The sequence below is a fragment of the Numida meleagris genome, chromosome 8, assembly GCF_002078875.1.
Source record: "Numida meleagris isolate 19003 breed g44 Domestic line chromosome 8, NumMel1.0, whole genome shotgun sequence".
In the NCBI taxonomy this organism is placed as follows: Eukaryota; Metazoa; Chordata; class Aves; order Galliformes; family Numididae; genus Numida; species Numida meleagris.
In genome coordinates this window covers 13,034,049-13,047,650 of record NC_034416.1, presented here as the reverse complement: position 1 = coordinate 13,047,650, position 13,602 = coordinate 13,034,049, and the positions used below count along the sequence as shown (strand labels likewise).

Below are 13,602 nucleotides of genomic sequence, written 5' to 3'. Positions count from 1 at the left end.
GCTAAAGAAACTTCAGCCCAGCAATCTACTCTTCTTAGCAGCTAGCAAAGCTCCTTTTACCTTCCACATTCATTCCATAAATATCAGACAGCAGCAAATTGGGACACCATTTGAATATCAATACTCATATTTATATCTCCAGATATCTCAACCATTTTTAGTCGGTCTAGTGTCTTAAAAGAAGCGTTACATGTACACTTAACTATCTCACTAACAGTGAAGATATAAAGCTTCTCTTGACATGTTAAATGCTAATTTCATCTTCAGTGGTACCAAATCCCAAACAAAACTGCCTAATACTTTTAAGATTAAAAGTTTAATGTCATTACCTGGTAAAGATGCATCGAATCCCATATTTTCTATTGAGGATCGCAAATCTTCTGGGCATGTTTGCAGAGGATCGTATTCTATAGTTCCATTATGATTTGCCAGAGAGACATTAATAGATTTTACACCAGCCTTTTGGGAAATGACTCCCTCGATAGACTGCACACAAGAATTGCAAGTCATTCCCTCAATATTTATCACGACAACTTGAGTAAGGGGCTGGCCAGCATCCTTCACAGACTTCAGTGGAGACGCCAGTGCAGGGAAAAGTGCTACATTTTCATATTTATCAAGAAGGCTGACTTTAAATGTCTGTGGAGACACTGCCTCCACAGCACTTCTCAGTACATCTATGGTAATTAAGTTTGGGTTGTATTTTACAATAGCGGATTTATTCTCCAGTGAAACAATTATACTTGTTACTGATGGGAGTGTTGATATGGTACTCTGAATATTGAAAACACACGAACTGCAGTGCATGCCATCGATTCTGAAGACAACGGTCTCAGTATCATTCACACTCGTTGGGTTTTCTTTCAGTGGTGCTGTGTCAGAACCTTTGGTCTGAGTATTCTTCAGCCTTTCCAGGTCAACAGCATTGAGTTTAAGGGGTCTAGGCTGCTTTTTGAAAGATGCTGTGAAACCCGCAGCTTCGATTTGACGTTTTATCTCCTCTGCTGTGATTAGCTGAGGCTGATACACAACAACAGCTTCCTGATTGTCCAAGGACACTGAAAATTAAACAATAAAAAGAAGTGCACATTACTGCCCTAAGCATAACAAGTACGTTTCTCTAAGAGCAATAGGTGTTGTCAAAGCTTTCCAAGAATGCTTCAAATGCTCAGAAATTTAACTGGAAATGAAAGGACATTTAAGTGGCTCACTAAATTTTAACATAATTTAGTTCAATCATTAATTGTCTGGATACTGCCACAACTCCTGCATACTCTTTTTCTCAGTTTTGGCTCTTTTCCCAGGATGTTCACAATTGACATTACTGTTTCTTAATAGATACATTCTGTTGTCCATGGCCTGCTGCATTACATTCATGTTAAAGCTATTTACACAGATAATTTGGTCTTTCCTTTTGGATACAACCACATGAGACAATTTTAATTGGAAAGAAAATATAAACTAACATTAATCGCAATACAAAAAAGACACCTGGTATTGGAGAATTCTATGACTGAAAATGAAGTTATAGAACCCTACTACTACTCCAGTTTCCCCACCAAAACACAAAGCAATCACTGAACATTATCACTCATTTAACAGAAGCATCCTCACCAGTTTGGTGCCCCTTCACTTCTAGTCCAAATTAAACGTAACATGTAACTAGGTATCTGGTATCACACTAGGTAACTGTTATATAGAACTAATCTAAATCCAAGTTATCTCCAGAATGCCATCTGAAGACAGTATGTATTTTTAAAAAAAAAATATTTTTTGTTATAAGGAAGGTTTTACCTTTAATCCGTTGAATTCCTTGCAGTTTGCCAATCTTCCCTTCAATAGTGCTGGTGCAGGAATGGCAGGTCATCCCCTCCACTTTCAGGCGCAACAAAACACTATTCGCGTGAGACCAGCTGGGATCTTCACATGTTCCTGGAGTTACCTCTGGTGCTGAAATATTTAAGTTTACTCCTGGGACCATGCGGATGATCTGCTTGCCATTTATAATGGAAGAAAGGAAAGTCACCACTGCAGATTTTTGATCAGAGGACATCTTAACATCCAGGATACCTTTGATCTTCAGTAGTGCACTACGAATCTCACTAGATGTTAGAGCTGACTGAGTAGGAATAGTAATAAAAATAGTGTCAGGTAAAACAGGTTGCGGGCTTGAACCAGCTGATGTAGCATCAAAGCCCATGTCATATATTGCTTCCTGCAGCGTTGCTGGAGTGTGCAGTTTTGAGTCATAAATAATGACGGCATTCTTATCCTCTAGAGATACCTTTCAAAGAGAAAAATAACAAGAACCAACTTAGCAAATTGCAATATTAAGAGATAGGAACTAATAACCTGCATGGGATGATGAATAGCTATTATTTGCAGGTGTAATACAGTATAATTTCATCCACCTTGAACAATGAAGCCATACCAATGGCCATCACACAGTAACTTCTGTTCATCTGTGTAACAACACGTCTAGACAAAGCAGATTTTTTTCCCCTTACCAATTTCAGAATCCTTTAAGAGGAATCCGTCAGGCCACTTTTTCTTAAGACATCCAGACGACATCAATGCATTTCATAGCAAAACAAACAAACAAAAATTCCAGAGCCAAATTCTCTAATTACTCAGTGCAATTCAATCAAAAGCAAATGAGCCCACAGTAAAAAGATCTTAATTGTTTGGACAATTTTGCAGTTAGTAGTAATTACACTCGTATTACAAGGATGAGAGAAAACGTTCTTTGAAAAATCCAGAATATTTAAGTAGCAGTGAAAGGAGTCCAATAACTCTTGGCATCTTAGGCGCAAGCTATTACCCTGCTTTGTGGAATAAAGTGCATCAGGCTTCTGAGAGCAAAATTCAGTTTTGACATTAGATACATGACAAACAGCAAAGAAGCTGTTTCTTCTCTCTGTACATTTTGGTGATCCAGAGACTTCCTGATTTAGTACTAACCTTTCACATTCAATGGTACAAAGATACACAATTTAATTTGCTCCCAACTGATGATACGTCAAACACAATTATTGCAGTTTCCAAAAGGAAAAGCCAATGCCTGCCAGAGGCCCAACACACTATCATTAAATTTTATCTTTACTTTGGGCAAAGAAACAACCTAAAGGCCACAGACGTGATTAAATTACACCAGCAAAACGATTTTAAGAATCACCTTTCCTCATTTTTGTCCGAATTATGAGCCTTAGCAGAATTAGGAATACAGACATTAACTGGTTTCAGTGCAGCTGGAGGCAAAATTACCTAAATGCTGCCCTGTTGTCTGTATTAGCAATCCAATATTCACCTCTCTTGCTGACCTAGTTCATAATCACTCAACATAAACCTAAGTTTTTGTTTCTCAGAATTCTCAGAGATTCTGAAAGCAAATCATGTTTCTGTAAGCATACATGAATTCGTACTTCACGCAGAAGTAAACTGTACTAACAGGCATATCATTTGCTTCTGTACAGAAAGGTGCACCATGGTAAAACTTTCAAAATAAGCCAGAGGCAACAGTCACGCATCCCCGAATAAGGACAGGATGCCAAATTCTGATAAGCACAGCGTTCATCTCTGACACGCCCACTAAAATGGAATAAATCTGACAAGACCAAGAAAATACAATTTTCTGTAGAGTAAAAATCAACTGCTACAGAATGTTACAGCAAGATTCCACGAGCTAGTAATTAAACTCCGGAATTCCCTGCAGCTGTAATTGTTGGGACGGCTCCTTCTTGCACAAACTAGCCATACGACCAAAAGGCATCTCCCAGCTTTTAAAATGGTTTCATTATTGAAAATACCATAGCGTGATGCACTGTACAGGACTAGCCAGCTCACCTTGGAACACTCCATCATCCATTACTTCTCTCATAACAGAAAAATAAAATTAACAATATTGGTATCTCTTCCGCACCAAGAAAGCATCACAAAAAGAGGTTAAAAATCAAGGCAGTTCCAGGAAGTCTGGATTAAGGGCAAACCAAGTAGCTCCACCAGTTGCTCAGGACTGTAGTTCTGCTGCTCTTTCTCTCAATGGACAGCACAAAAGAACGTGAACATCTAACTTGTTTTTAGTAAGCTTCTCATTATATCCCAATACTGAATTAAGCACTGAAATTCACACTACTGAATTGAAGCAGAATGTTACTTGAGGAGAAACAGATGACAACTCAGCTCCCTGCACAACTCAGTATTGTGCAGCACGGTAAGCACTTGCTTTTCTCTTGCTTATACCAGATAGGAACAAAACTTCCTAACAAATGGGTAGCATTACTTACTTTGATGCTATGGATACCATTCATCTTCCCGACATGCTGTTCGATGGCCTGAACACAGGAGTGGCATGTCATTCCCTCCACCCCAATGACTATGGATCTTGCCTCCATCTTCAAACTCTACTCACGTCTTCTCATCACTGTTGGTCAAAAAGAATTATTTAAGGAAAAAAAATCATAAAAAAAAATCAAAACAATCAGCTGCAATTTCACAGATGATGTACCTGGGCACATAACTCTAGCAGATTTCAAAATCTGATCAAAATGTAATGTTGGGCAAAGCTTAGCATGAAGGAGACATTTAGCTACTTGTTCCTATGTATTTTCAGACAGAATTATTCAGACATTTATGATTTGCTTTGTATTACAATCACAATCATTTAATCACATGCAGGCAAGCTGTGACTCACTGGTGTGCAATTAAATTACTGAAAAGAAAGCACTTGGAATGCCAGATCAAGAGGAAGGCACGTAAAGCACAGTGACAGAGGACAATTGTGTTTGTCCACATTTATATCTCTTTTGCATTATCCTATATTAGCAAGAGTAAGTAACGTTGGAACTAGTCCTAGGGAATAAAAGTTTTTCCACATCTCATTCAGAAATATCTAATTTCTGCTCCTCTCTAATGATCGTTATTTTTGCTTGTAAATACAAGCCCAGAAAAAAAAAAAACAACACTAGACCTAAGTGAAATTTGTCTATAGAATAATGCCAATTGCAAAATAATTCATTTGTCCAACACTCAGATTAAGAAACAGAGGAGAAATGAGACAAAAGAAGAGATTTTGAGATTTTTTTAACCTTCAAAAATTCCCATTTTTTTCATTACATGAGCAGCTAATGAGCAGGAAGATAATCAGTCAAATGCTCAGTGTCTGGATGCAGTGAATGCATCAACAACTTCGGATGACTAACCAACCAGCTGAAGGTACACGTGTGCTTAAATGGTTATTACCCTGGGGACTTGTCTTTGAAACTAGATTACAGTATGTAAGACCAGCGTTTAAGAAAATCAATTTGTTCTCTCCTTGGTAGCATTTCACAACTGCATCTGAACGCTTCTGGTTTTGCTTTGAGACACTCTGAAGCCACACATGGAATACTGGAACGTTTCACTGTAGAACCAGGTTTACCTCACCGATGCATAAAACCTCAAACTAAATGCTGAAGCTCAGCCAGCAAGTAGAGACAGTACAATCCTTTGAACTGTCAATATGTGAAGAGCCAGGAACACATTGCATACTTGTTGATCAGACACTGGCATGTGTAAATTAAACTATAATTACTAGGTCAAAATATATAACAATAAACATGCAAACATAATAAAAGATAGTCTGAGAAGCTGATTTTAAGGATTTCCCCAGGGCATTCCCTGACACCCACGAATGACTAGCTAAGTGATCTGAATGGTAGCATGAGCCTTTATATACCAGGAGGCAGTAGGAGTTTTGTTGAAGAACCACAGAGTATGCCACAAGAGACAACAGGAGTTAGTGCACATCAACGATAAGCATGGCAGGAATGGTCAGCAAGTCGCTGAGAAAACCTCGTGGTCACAAGGACTTTGGACTCTATGAAGAGCTGCTTTTATAGCTGTTCAATGTAGGAACGTTTTCCCCGATAGCCACAAAAGTCTGAGCAGCACTCCCACACCTGCTGAAATCTCACCAACACTCCGAACAACCCACAGCTCCTGACCTTCCTAAAAGGCATCACGCATTTACGCAGAATATACGGCGAAGTGCTGATGTTTGATCCCGCCATCCAAATCACAGATGAAGTTGGGAAGCAAAAGGGCTGCGTATGCAACTCGAGGCTGTTGGCAACTGCGGGATCAGAACCAAAAAGTGGCTCCCTGCTGTAGCTCTTCTTCCAGACATGAGTGGGAATGTGAAAAGGATGCACTGCAATACATGGTGGTCCCAGTGCCGAGAGCTCCAAGGGAAAGCAGCGGGCAAAAGCTGCAGTTATTGCTAAGCCTCCAAAATCAGCATTGACGCTTGCACTGGCTGTGCGGATTGGGTTCTGCTGACTCAGAAGATAAAATAGCAACTTATATTAAGTGAGGCATCACATTATGCTGTACTTTATAGAAAACAGTAACTCAGTGTGCTAAGAAAAGAACTAATATGATAACTCTACCTGAAGAGTTAGTACAGCTCTCACTTCTTGCCTATTCTGAGGATCTGAATTATCAGCAACAGCCATACAAATATCTACAGGTAATCATTTACACATCTACAGAAATAGGGAACCACACTTGAAACGCAAGGGAGTTACGAATCATCAGAACAGTGCATTTTAAGAGCTTCATATGATACTTCCTTTCTCAGGCTCATCTGTATACACTGAGGTACAAGACATGCTGTAAAAAACACCATAAAGCTAACTAAGGTAACGTGTGCTTTCATTTCATCACCTGACCCTTACTGATCCTTCTGTTCTTCCATGAGGAATGCTCAGTCCGTGAAGAACAAACAAAGACATAATTGTAATTCCACAGTCAGGGAGCGATGAATCTTCCCACAAGGCTAAAGTACAGGTAAAGTTTCAAGAAGTACTTGACTTGCAGGGTATTTTGTAAGCACAACAGTCAGATACAGAGAACTGAGCTATCACAGTCTATCATCTGTCACCTCGTACAGTCTGCAGAATAGTGAATTTAAAAGCATTTCAGATTTATCATAAACTTGGAACTGCCCTGACAACTGCACTGTTACTACATTTAGAAGAAATGTAAAGTAAGGAAAACAATATACACGATCTGCTACCTAAAATTAACATAGGTTGGTGAGATACGTTGCCTTGGATGAGCTGTTGTACTAGTGCAGGGCAGCCTGAGAAAGCCTGCTGGCTCCTGCCTGTCCTGGGGTTGAGTCAAGCTGCAGTAGGTTGTGTCCATTTATTACAACCAACAAGGATACAGTGGTAGTCTTTTCTACTCATGTCAAACTAACAGCAACTAGGCATGCAATAAGGTAAAGTAACATTATTAAAGTGTTTTCAATACCACTTTCAATAACAGCACTGCAATTTATTTTAATGTATAGGTGAGAATTAACTGTTATATATAGAGAGAAACACTATATATAGAGAAAACACTATAAATACTTAAGACCCCAAACACCTAGTATGATTATGGTGTGAAAGGGAAAAATATTTCCTCCGTTTTCCGAGGTTCCTTCCTTCCCCATCTGCTGCTTATCCTACACACAGTCAATTCCACTACTTTTCATACAGCCTCGTGTTTCCCACTTAAGAGGAAACATGTGGAAAAGGAAGTAGCAGTTACAGTTAGTCTGCCTTACTGGCCTGTTATAACTAAACACAGTTTGTGAGGTGACTTCAAGTCTGGTACTTATAGAAGTGGAAGAAAATTTGATTGCAGTAATTCTGAACCTGAATAGCCATGTTAGGATCACAAAGCACATTAAAATCCTATTACGTCAAGAGGATTTGATGTGCATTGTTTTGTACAGGCAGAGTTCTTCCTTTAAAATAAAACATATCTGCTAGGGTTTGGATTTCAATAATAAATTAGAAACAACCAAGTTTCATTCATCTCACTGCCTCAGGGAGGGGTTTGTGTAAGTTTGTTTGGGCTTTTCAAAGACTGTTCTCTTAGGAACAGCTGATCAAGGCACCACACCATTAAGCACAGTATAAACACAGTAGGGAAAATCCTCTCCTGGAGGGAACTGTAATTCAAACAAGCACAAGGCAGAAAGGCATAAATGAAAGGTAAGATTTACGAATGCCAACCTGTCTGGATTTCCAGCACTCTTGATACTTTTAAGAGACTTGTTTTCTGAGGAAAGGATAACATTATTACACAGGGAATGTATACACGCTCCCTTCTTCCTCCTGTTACAAGATTCCCAGGAAAATACTAAAAGCTAACATGCTCTTACACCCATGACAGTATTCTACTTGGGTATATTCATCTCTAACACTCTACCTCCCCTTATGAGTGCTTCTTTGAAGAACTACTTCAGCTGAAACTTAAAAGACATATTTTCTTCCTTCTGACATTAACTTACACCATATTCACAACTAAGCAGCCTGAAAAATATTTGTTACACCAATAAATTATGGTTATATGTAAACAAGTGGCATACAAATACTGACAGTTTAATGCTATTTCACTTCATTGCATTAGTATTTTACCAAGTTGAAAAGAAAAAGGATGCAGAAGTCAAAATACTCTTCATGAGGCTGCACAGTGAACATAGAATTGTTTGAGTTGGAAGGGAGCCTCAAAGGCCATCACTCCAAGCCCCCCCAGTGACCAGCGACACCCACAGGTGCTCAGAGCCCCATCCAGCCTGACCTTGAGTGTCTCCAGGGATGGGGCACCACAACCTCTCTGGGCAACCTGTGCCAGTGCCTCACCACCATTATGGTAAAAAATATATTCCTTATATCCAATCTAAATCTCCCCTCTTTTCATTTGAAACCATTTCCTCGTGTCCTATCACAACACACCCTGCTGCAGAGTCCATCCCCTTCTTTCTCGCAGCCCCCTTCACGTACTGCCAGGCCGCCCTCAGCTCTCCCGCAGTCTTCCCTTCTCCATGCTGCACAGCCCCAGCTCTCAGCCTGTCCTCGTACGGAGCTGTTCCATCCTTCAGACCACTTTTATGGCCCTCCTCTGGACATGCTCCAACAGGTTCATGTCTCTCCTGTGCTGAGGACTACGTAGATGGTTGGACTGGATGATCTCGGAGGTCTTTTCCAACCTTGGTGAGTGTATGACTCCACATGTGGACACAGCACTCCAGGTGAGGCCTCACAGCGCAGAGCAGAGGGGCAGATCCCCTCCCTAACCCTGCTGGCCCTGCTGCTCTTGATGCAGCCCAGGATCCAGTTGGCTTTCTGGGCTGCCAGGGCACACCGCTGGCTCATGTCCAGCTCACCATCCACCAGTACCCCCAGGTCCTTCTTGGCAGGCAGTACTTAACCGTGTCATCCCCCAGCTTGCACTGATAATGGAGCTTGCCACAGCCCTGGTCCAGACCTTGCGCTTGGATTTGCTGAACCTCAGCAGGTTCTCCTGGGCACACTGCTCAGCCTGTGTGGGTCTCTCTGGATGGCATCCCGTCCCTCAGGCACGTCAACCACACCCCACAGCTTGGTGTTATCCACAAACTGCTGAGGATGCACCTCAGCAATCACTGTGTGCTACAGCAACGGTTTGAACTTAGAACTTCTCACTTAATGCACCTGGGACTGGCAGTTTTACGAAACACACATATGTACATAATCTGTTGTATGTAGAGTCTTGTTACGTTTGTAATCCATATTCCCTGTCACAGTATTTGAGTTTGTTGAACCCGCAATGCAATCTGTATTTGCTAGTATTACATTACTGATCTTTTACCACCTCTAATTGTTGCTGCTACTAATTAGTGCTATGTCCTTAATATCTACTACAGATATATTTGCTTGTAATGTCTGTAATAGCTTATTATCTATACATGTGCCTGCCTTACTAATTGCGTATTTGCTAGTGGTAATCTTTAATAAATAGAAACCTTGAAAGAATAAAGCCTCCACGTGTTGCCTCCATGTCTTTGTGTATTGCAGAACCCTATGACCCCACTGCTGCACTCTGTACGCGGGCAGGCTGGGTGACCCTTTGGGTTATAACAATCACAGACACATTCTTTTCTGCAAGATACTAAGTTACAGATCACGCATCCTGTAGAGAAGAGTAACAGTTGTATTCTAAACCAGGACACAGCTCCATCGGCAGAACATCTTGATTTGGGATTTGACAACGCAGACAAACGGCACAACCCCCCCCTCACACACACTTTGTCTAACAGCTTCGTTAGAAACCACAAAGCTTCAAATAGTGCTGTTCTGCAATACAATCTAAAGTTCATCTCAGTCTTGACTTCGAACATGCTTTGTAAAAGGATCTGTTAACTTACTGTATTCCCTAGTGTACTATTTACAGCTTAATATCTCTAGTAACTCCCTTTCAGATGTTTTAATTCCTTCATTACTCTTTCACCTGTGTTTTGCAGTATACAAAGCAGTACTACTTCCTTGTTTGTATATTAACACCATCAGTGAAGGAGCAGAGGCCTAGAATAATCTGGCTTTGCAGTCAGCACAGAACCAAACAGTTTGCTACCCTGGCACAGCAACATTCAGCAAGGGAACAGGTGGTGTACAAGGAATAACTCAAAACAAAACAGTATCTGGGAACAGGCATATGTGTATGGTTTTGCACATACCAGTTCCGGTTGGATATTAGGAAAAACTTCATCTCCGAAAGAGTGTTGAGGCACTGGAACAGCTGCCCAGGGAGGTGGTGGAGTCACCGTGCCTGGAGATGTTCAAGAAACATACAGATGTGGTACTTTGGGACACAGCCTAGTGGGCAATATTGGTGGTAGGCGAACAGTTGGACTGGATGATCTTGGAGGCCTTTTCCAACCTTAATGATTCTGATTTTTCAACCTAACGGTTGGGTTGCCTGTGTTAGAATCCAAGCATTTCACTTTCTTCAGCAAAGTCAATTAGTGTTTTTATTAAGCATATGAGGCAACAGAAACTATTCCTACTTCCAACAACTACTTCTTCCAATGGAAAGGAAAAAGAAACAGTCATGAAGTACAAGGCAGTTGAGAAACTCAGATTCACATCCATAAGCCATTTCTTTGGATGTGCTAACAGCAGTAAGTAAAGTACACTGAAGCATGCTAAGGCTAGGTGAAGTCAAAGCTGTCAGTTACAACCTCGCACCGCTAAGAAAAGATGAGCAACGTAAAGTAGAAGTTACAACACTGGTAAAACTCTAGACTCCCAGTTTACACCGCAAAAAATGCTTCAGAGCTTCTAGTATCAGAGCCAACACAGGCATCGCAGTGTAGCGATGCACCATGCACAGCAAACATGCTTTGTGTCTGTTCCAGGGATCAGCAGGGATATGTAACAGAACTATGGTGTGCGCTCCTTCAAGAGTACAGTTTCAGTTTTCACTGAAGTTTTCTACATGCACTTTGATTTTATAGCTGCTGAAAGAAGCCAGCAAAAGCTGGGCAGCATCAAACAAACGCCAGGCACAGAATCTGTCAGATTTAACTACAGCCTTAGGGCTTGATAAAATTTCCAAGTGGCCCAGTCCTACCTAAAAGCTTTGTTTATGGCATCAGGAGAAATTCCTAATTACATTAAGTGGAAGCGAGGTACCTCTCCCTAAATGTCTCCAAGAACATACAAAAAAAGAAGAACAAAGGACAGCATAAGAAGACAAAGCCGGATCATCCCGGTCAGCTCACGAAAATACTGGAGGATGGGTTACAGGGGACCCGGTCTGACAGAAAAGAACAGAGATTTTTTCACTTTCACTGGCAAATGGTTACGTTTAAAGTCAGACTAGATACATGAAGCTTACTCAGCAGGGGAAACCGCTCATTATAATAAATACCTATCACAGACAGCTACGTGAGACTACACAGGGCAATTCACGCTGCTCAAGTCTTAAGCAACTTCTGCCTGGTTGGCAAGCTGCAGAAACTCCCCTGAGGAATTTTATTTCTATAGCAGTAGGATGAAAAAAAAAAAAAAAGTACAAACTGAAAATATTCTATTCCAGTTCTAATGAGAGTTCTATAGCTATTCAAGACAAGTTCTTTCCAAATCCTTGCACTTGCTCCAGTCCTTCTGCTAACTCTTTGAGATGGATTTTTGGAGAATGTGAATATTCCCCTGGCGGAATCATTATGAACATTAGAACAGAATATAATTTAGCAAGACTTGTTATATGAGTCTACCAAGGTCAACCGAGGCCTCCCATTCCCAGGCTTAGTCTCGAGACACAACACATGATGCATTACAGAAGTGAAAATAGGAATAAAACCAGCGAGTGGCAAGTTATGCCAGCTCTTCCTTTGCTTATTCATCACCTGGGAAGGTAAAACAAGTTCACGTCTTCTCCCTACAACTAGAGAATGTACTTATTTATGGATTTCTACATAAATCGCGTTGATGCTCTCAGGGTGCATCCTAATACACATACCTAACCTCCGCATTACTGAACAACAAAACGATTCATTGGTCTATCTGCATCCAGAAACACGATGCAACAAGTACTCAAGTACAGAAACACAACCTGAAACGACTACGTAAAGACTTTTAAGAAGCATAGCTTTACACTAACAAAAGTTACACGCAATTTTCAGAGCGTTAGCACAGAGCAGCTGCAGCTCACCGGATTTCATCCTCATGGAGAAACTGTACCGCAAATCCTCATAAACAAGCGCTGGCCCTCTTCCTGCGTACTGACACTACGCTTTTCATGAAAGTCTTGGAAAAACCTACAGCGTTTACGCGCAGCGGTGACAAGGCAAAGCGCTGGGTGCTGTACAGCAGCTCCGAGCCGAAGGGAAAGGAGCTGGAAGAGCCGTGGGACGCGCACCCCGCTCATCCGCAGCCGTGCCCTGGAAACCCCCGCGGGCGAAGGGAGCACCGGCTCCCGCCTTACCCACCACCCGCACCCCGCAGCGCACGGCGACGCCCTCCGCGCGTATCCGAGGGCGCTTCCTCCACCCAAAGCCCAGCTTCGCACCGCCGTGCGGGCACCGCGAGCCGCCCCTACCTCCGTCACCGCGTCCCGGTGCAGAAACCGCTCCGCTGTAGGCCGCGAGCACCGAGCCTCACAGCCACGGCCCGGCCCGGCCCCGCCCCGCCAGCCAGCGGCGCCTGCTCACGTGACACGCGCGGCCGTCACGTGCTCGCCGCCCGCCGGAGCGCTGCCTCATTGCCGCGGCGCGGGCCGCGGAGAAGTCGGCGGTGGGAGGGTAGGCGGCCGTTTCAGCCGTCAGTGCCTCAGAAAGCACCGAACTCGTGTTTCAGAGCGACTCCGCGGTTTACGAGGGCCGCACGTAGCGCAAATCTACCCCCCACCATTTTAATTAGCGAAGACTTGCGCCTGAAAACCCATATTTCTCTGAGCATCAGTGAAAAGCAGCACTGAGCTACCGACGGCGAGTGTCTCTGACTCAGAAACCAGTTTAGATTCAGCAGAAGAAACACGCAGCCCTTGCCAGCCCCAAGAGAGAAGCATCTCACTCAGGGTGACAGGATTAGCAGACCACGTGGGAAAAGGATCTGAAAGGAAAACGCAGAGGTTGCTGTCAGGTGGCCAGCCGCACCCAGAGGGAGCGCTGTGAACTCCACAGGAACTCCTGTGCGGTTCATTTCTGTACGTGTATCAAACAGGAAACAATACCATGTTTTGGACCTCTCCGTTATCCTCCAGTGAAAGGAACAACTGGGATTACCTAAAATGGCCCATTTAAGTCTT

At 42.4% G+C, this 13,602-nt stretch overlaps 1 protein-coding gene across 2 annotated transcripts in view; it reads right to left on the bottom strand.

Annotated features, from left to right (window-relative positions):
• Positions 1-13,031, bottom strand: part of ATP7A (ATPase copper transporting alpha) — a 29,793-nt gene extending 16,762 nt beyond the window's left edge. Inside the window, exons 1-4 of one of the 2 annotated variants that reach the window (XM_021405664.1) lie at positions 12,895-13,031; positions 4,284-4,420; positions 1,795-2,284; positions 330-1,058 (exon numbers count right to left, since the gene is read on the bottom strand). In XM_021405664.1, coding sequence (XP_021261339.1) covers positions 330-1,058; positions 1,795-2,284; positions 4,284-4,391 — 1,327 coding nt within the window. In that variant the 5' untranslated portion in view covers positions 4,392-4,420; positions 12,895-13,031. Of the gene's footprint in view, positions 1-329; positions 1,059-1,794; positions 2,285-4,283; positions 4,421-12,507; positions 12,814-12,894 lie in introns of those variants that run through there. The other variant, XM_021405665.1, reaches the window with a different exon arrangement.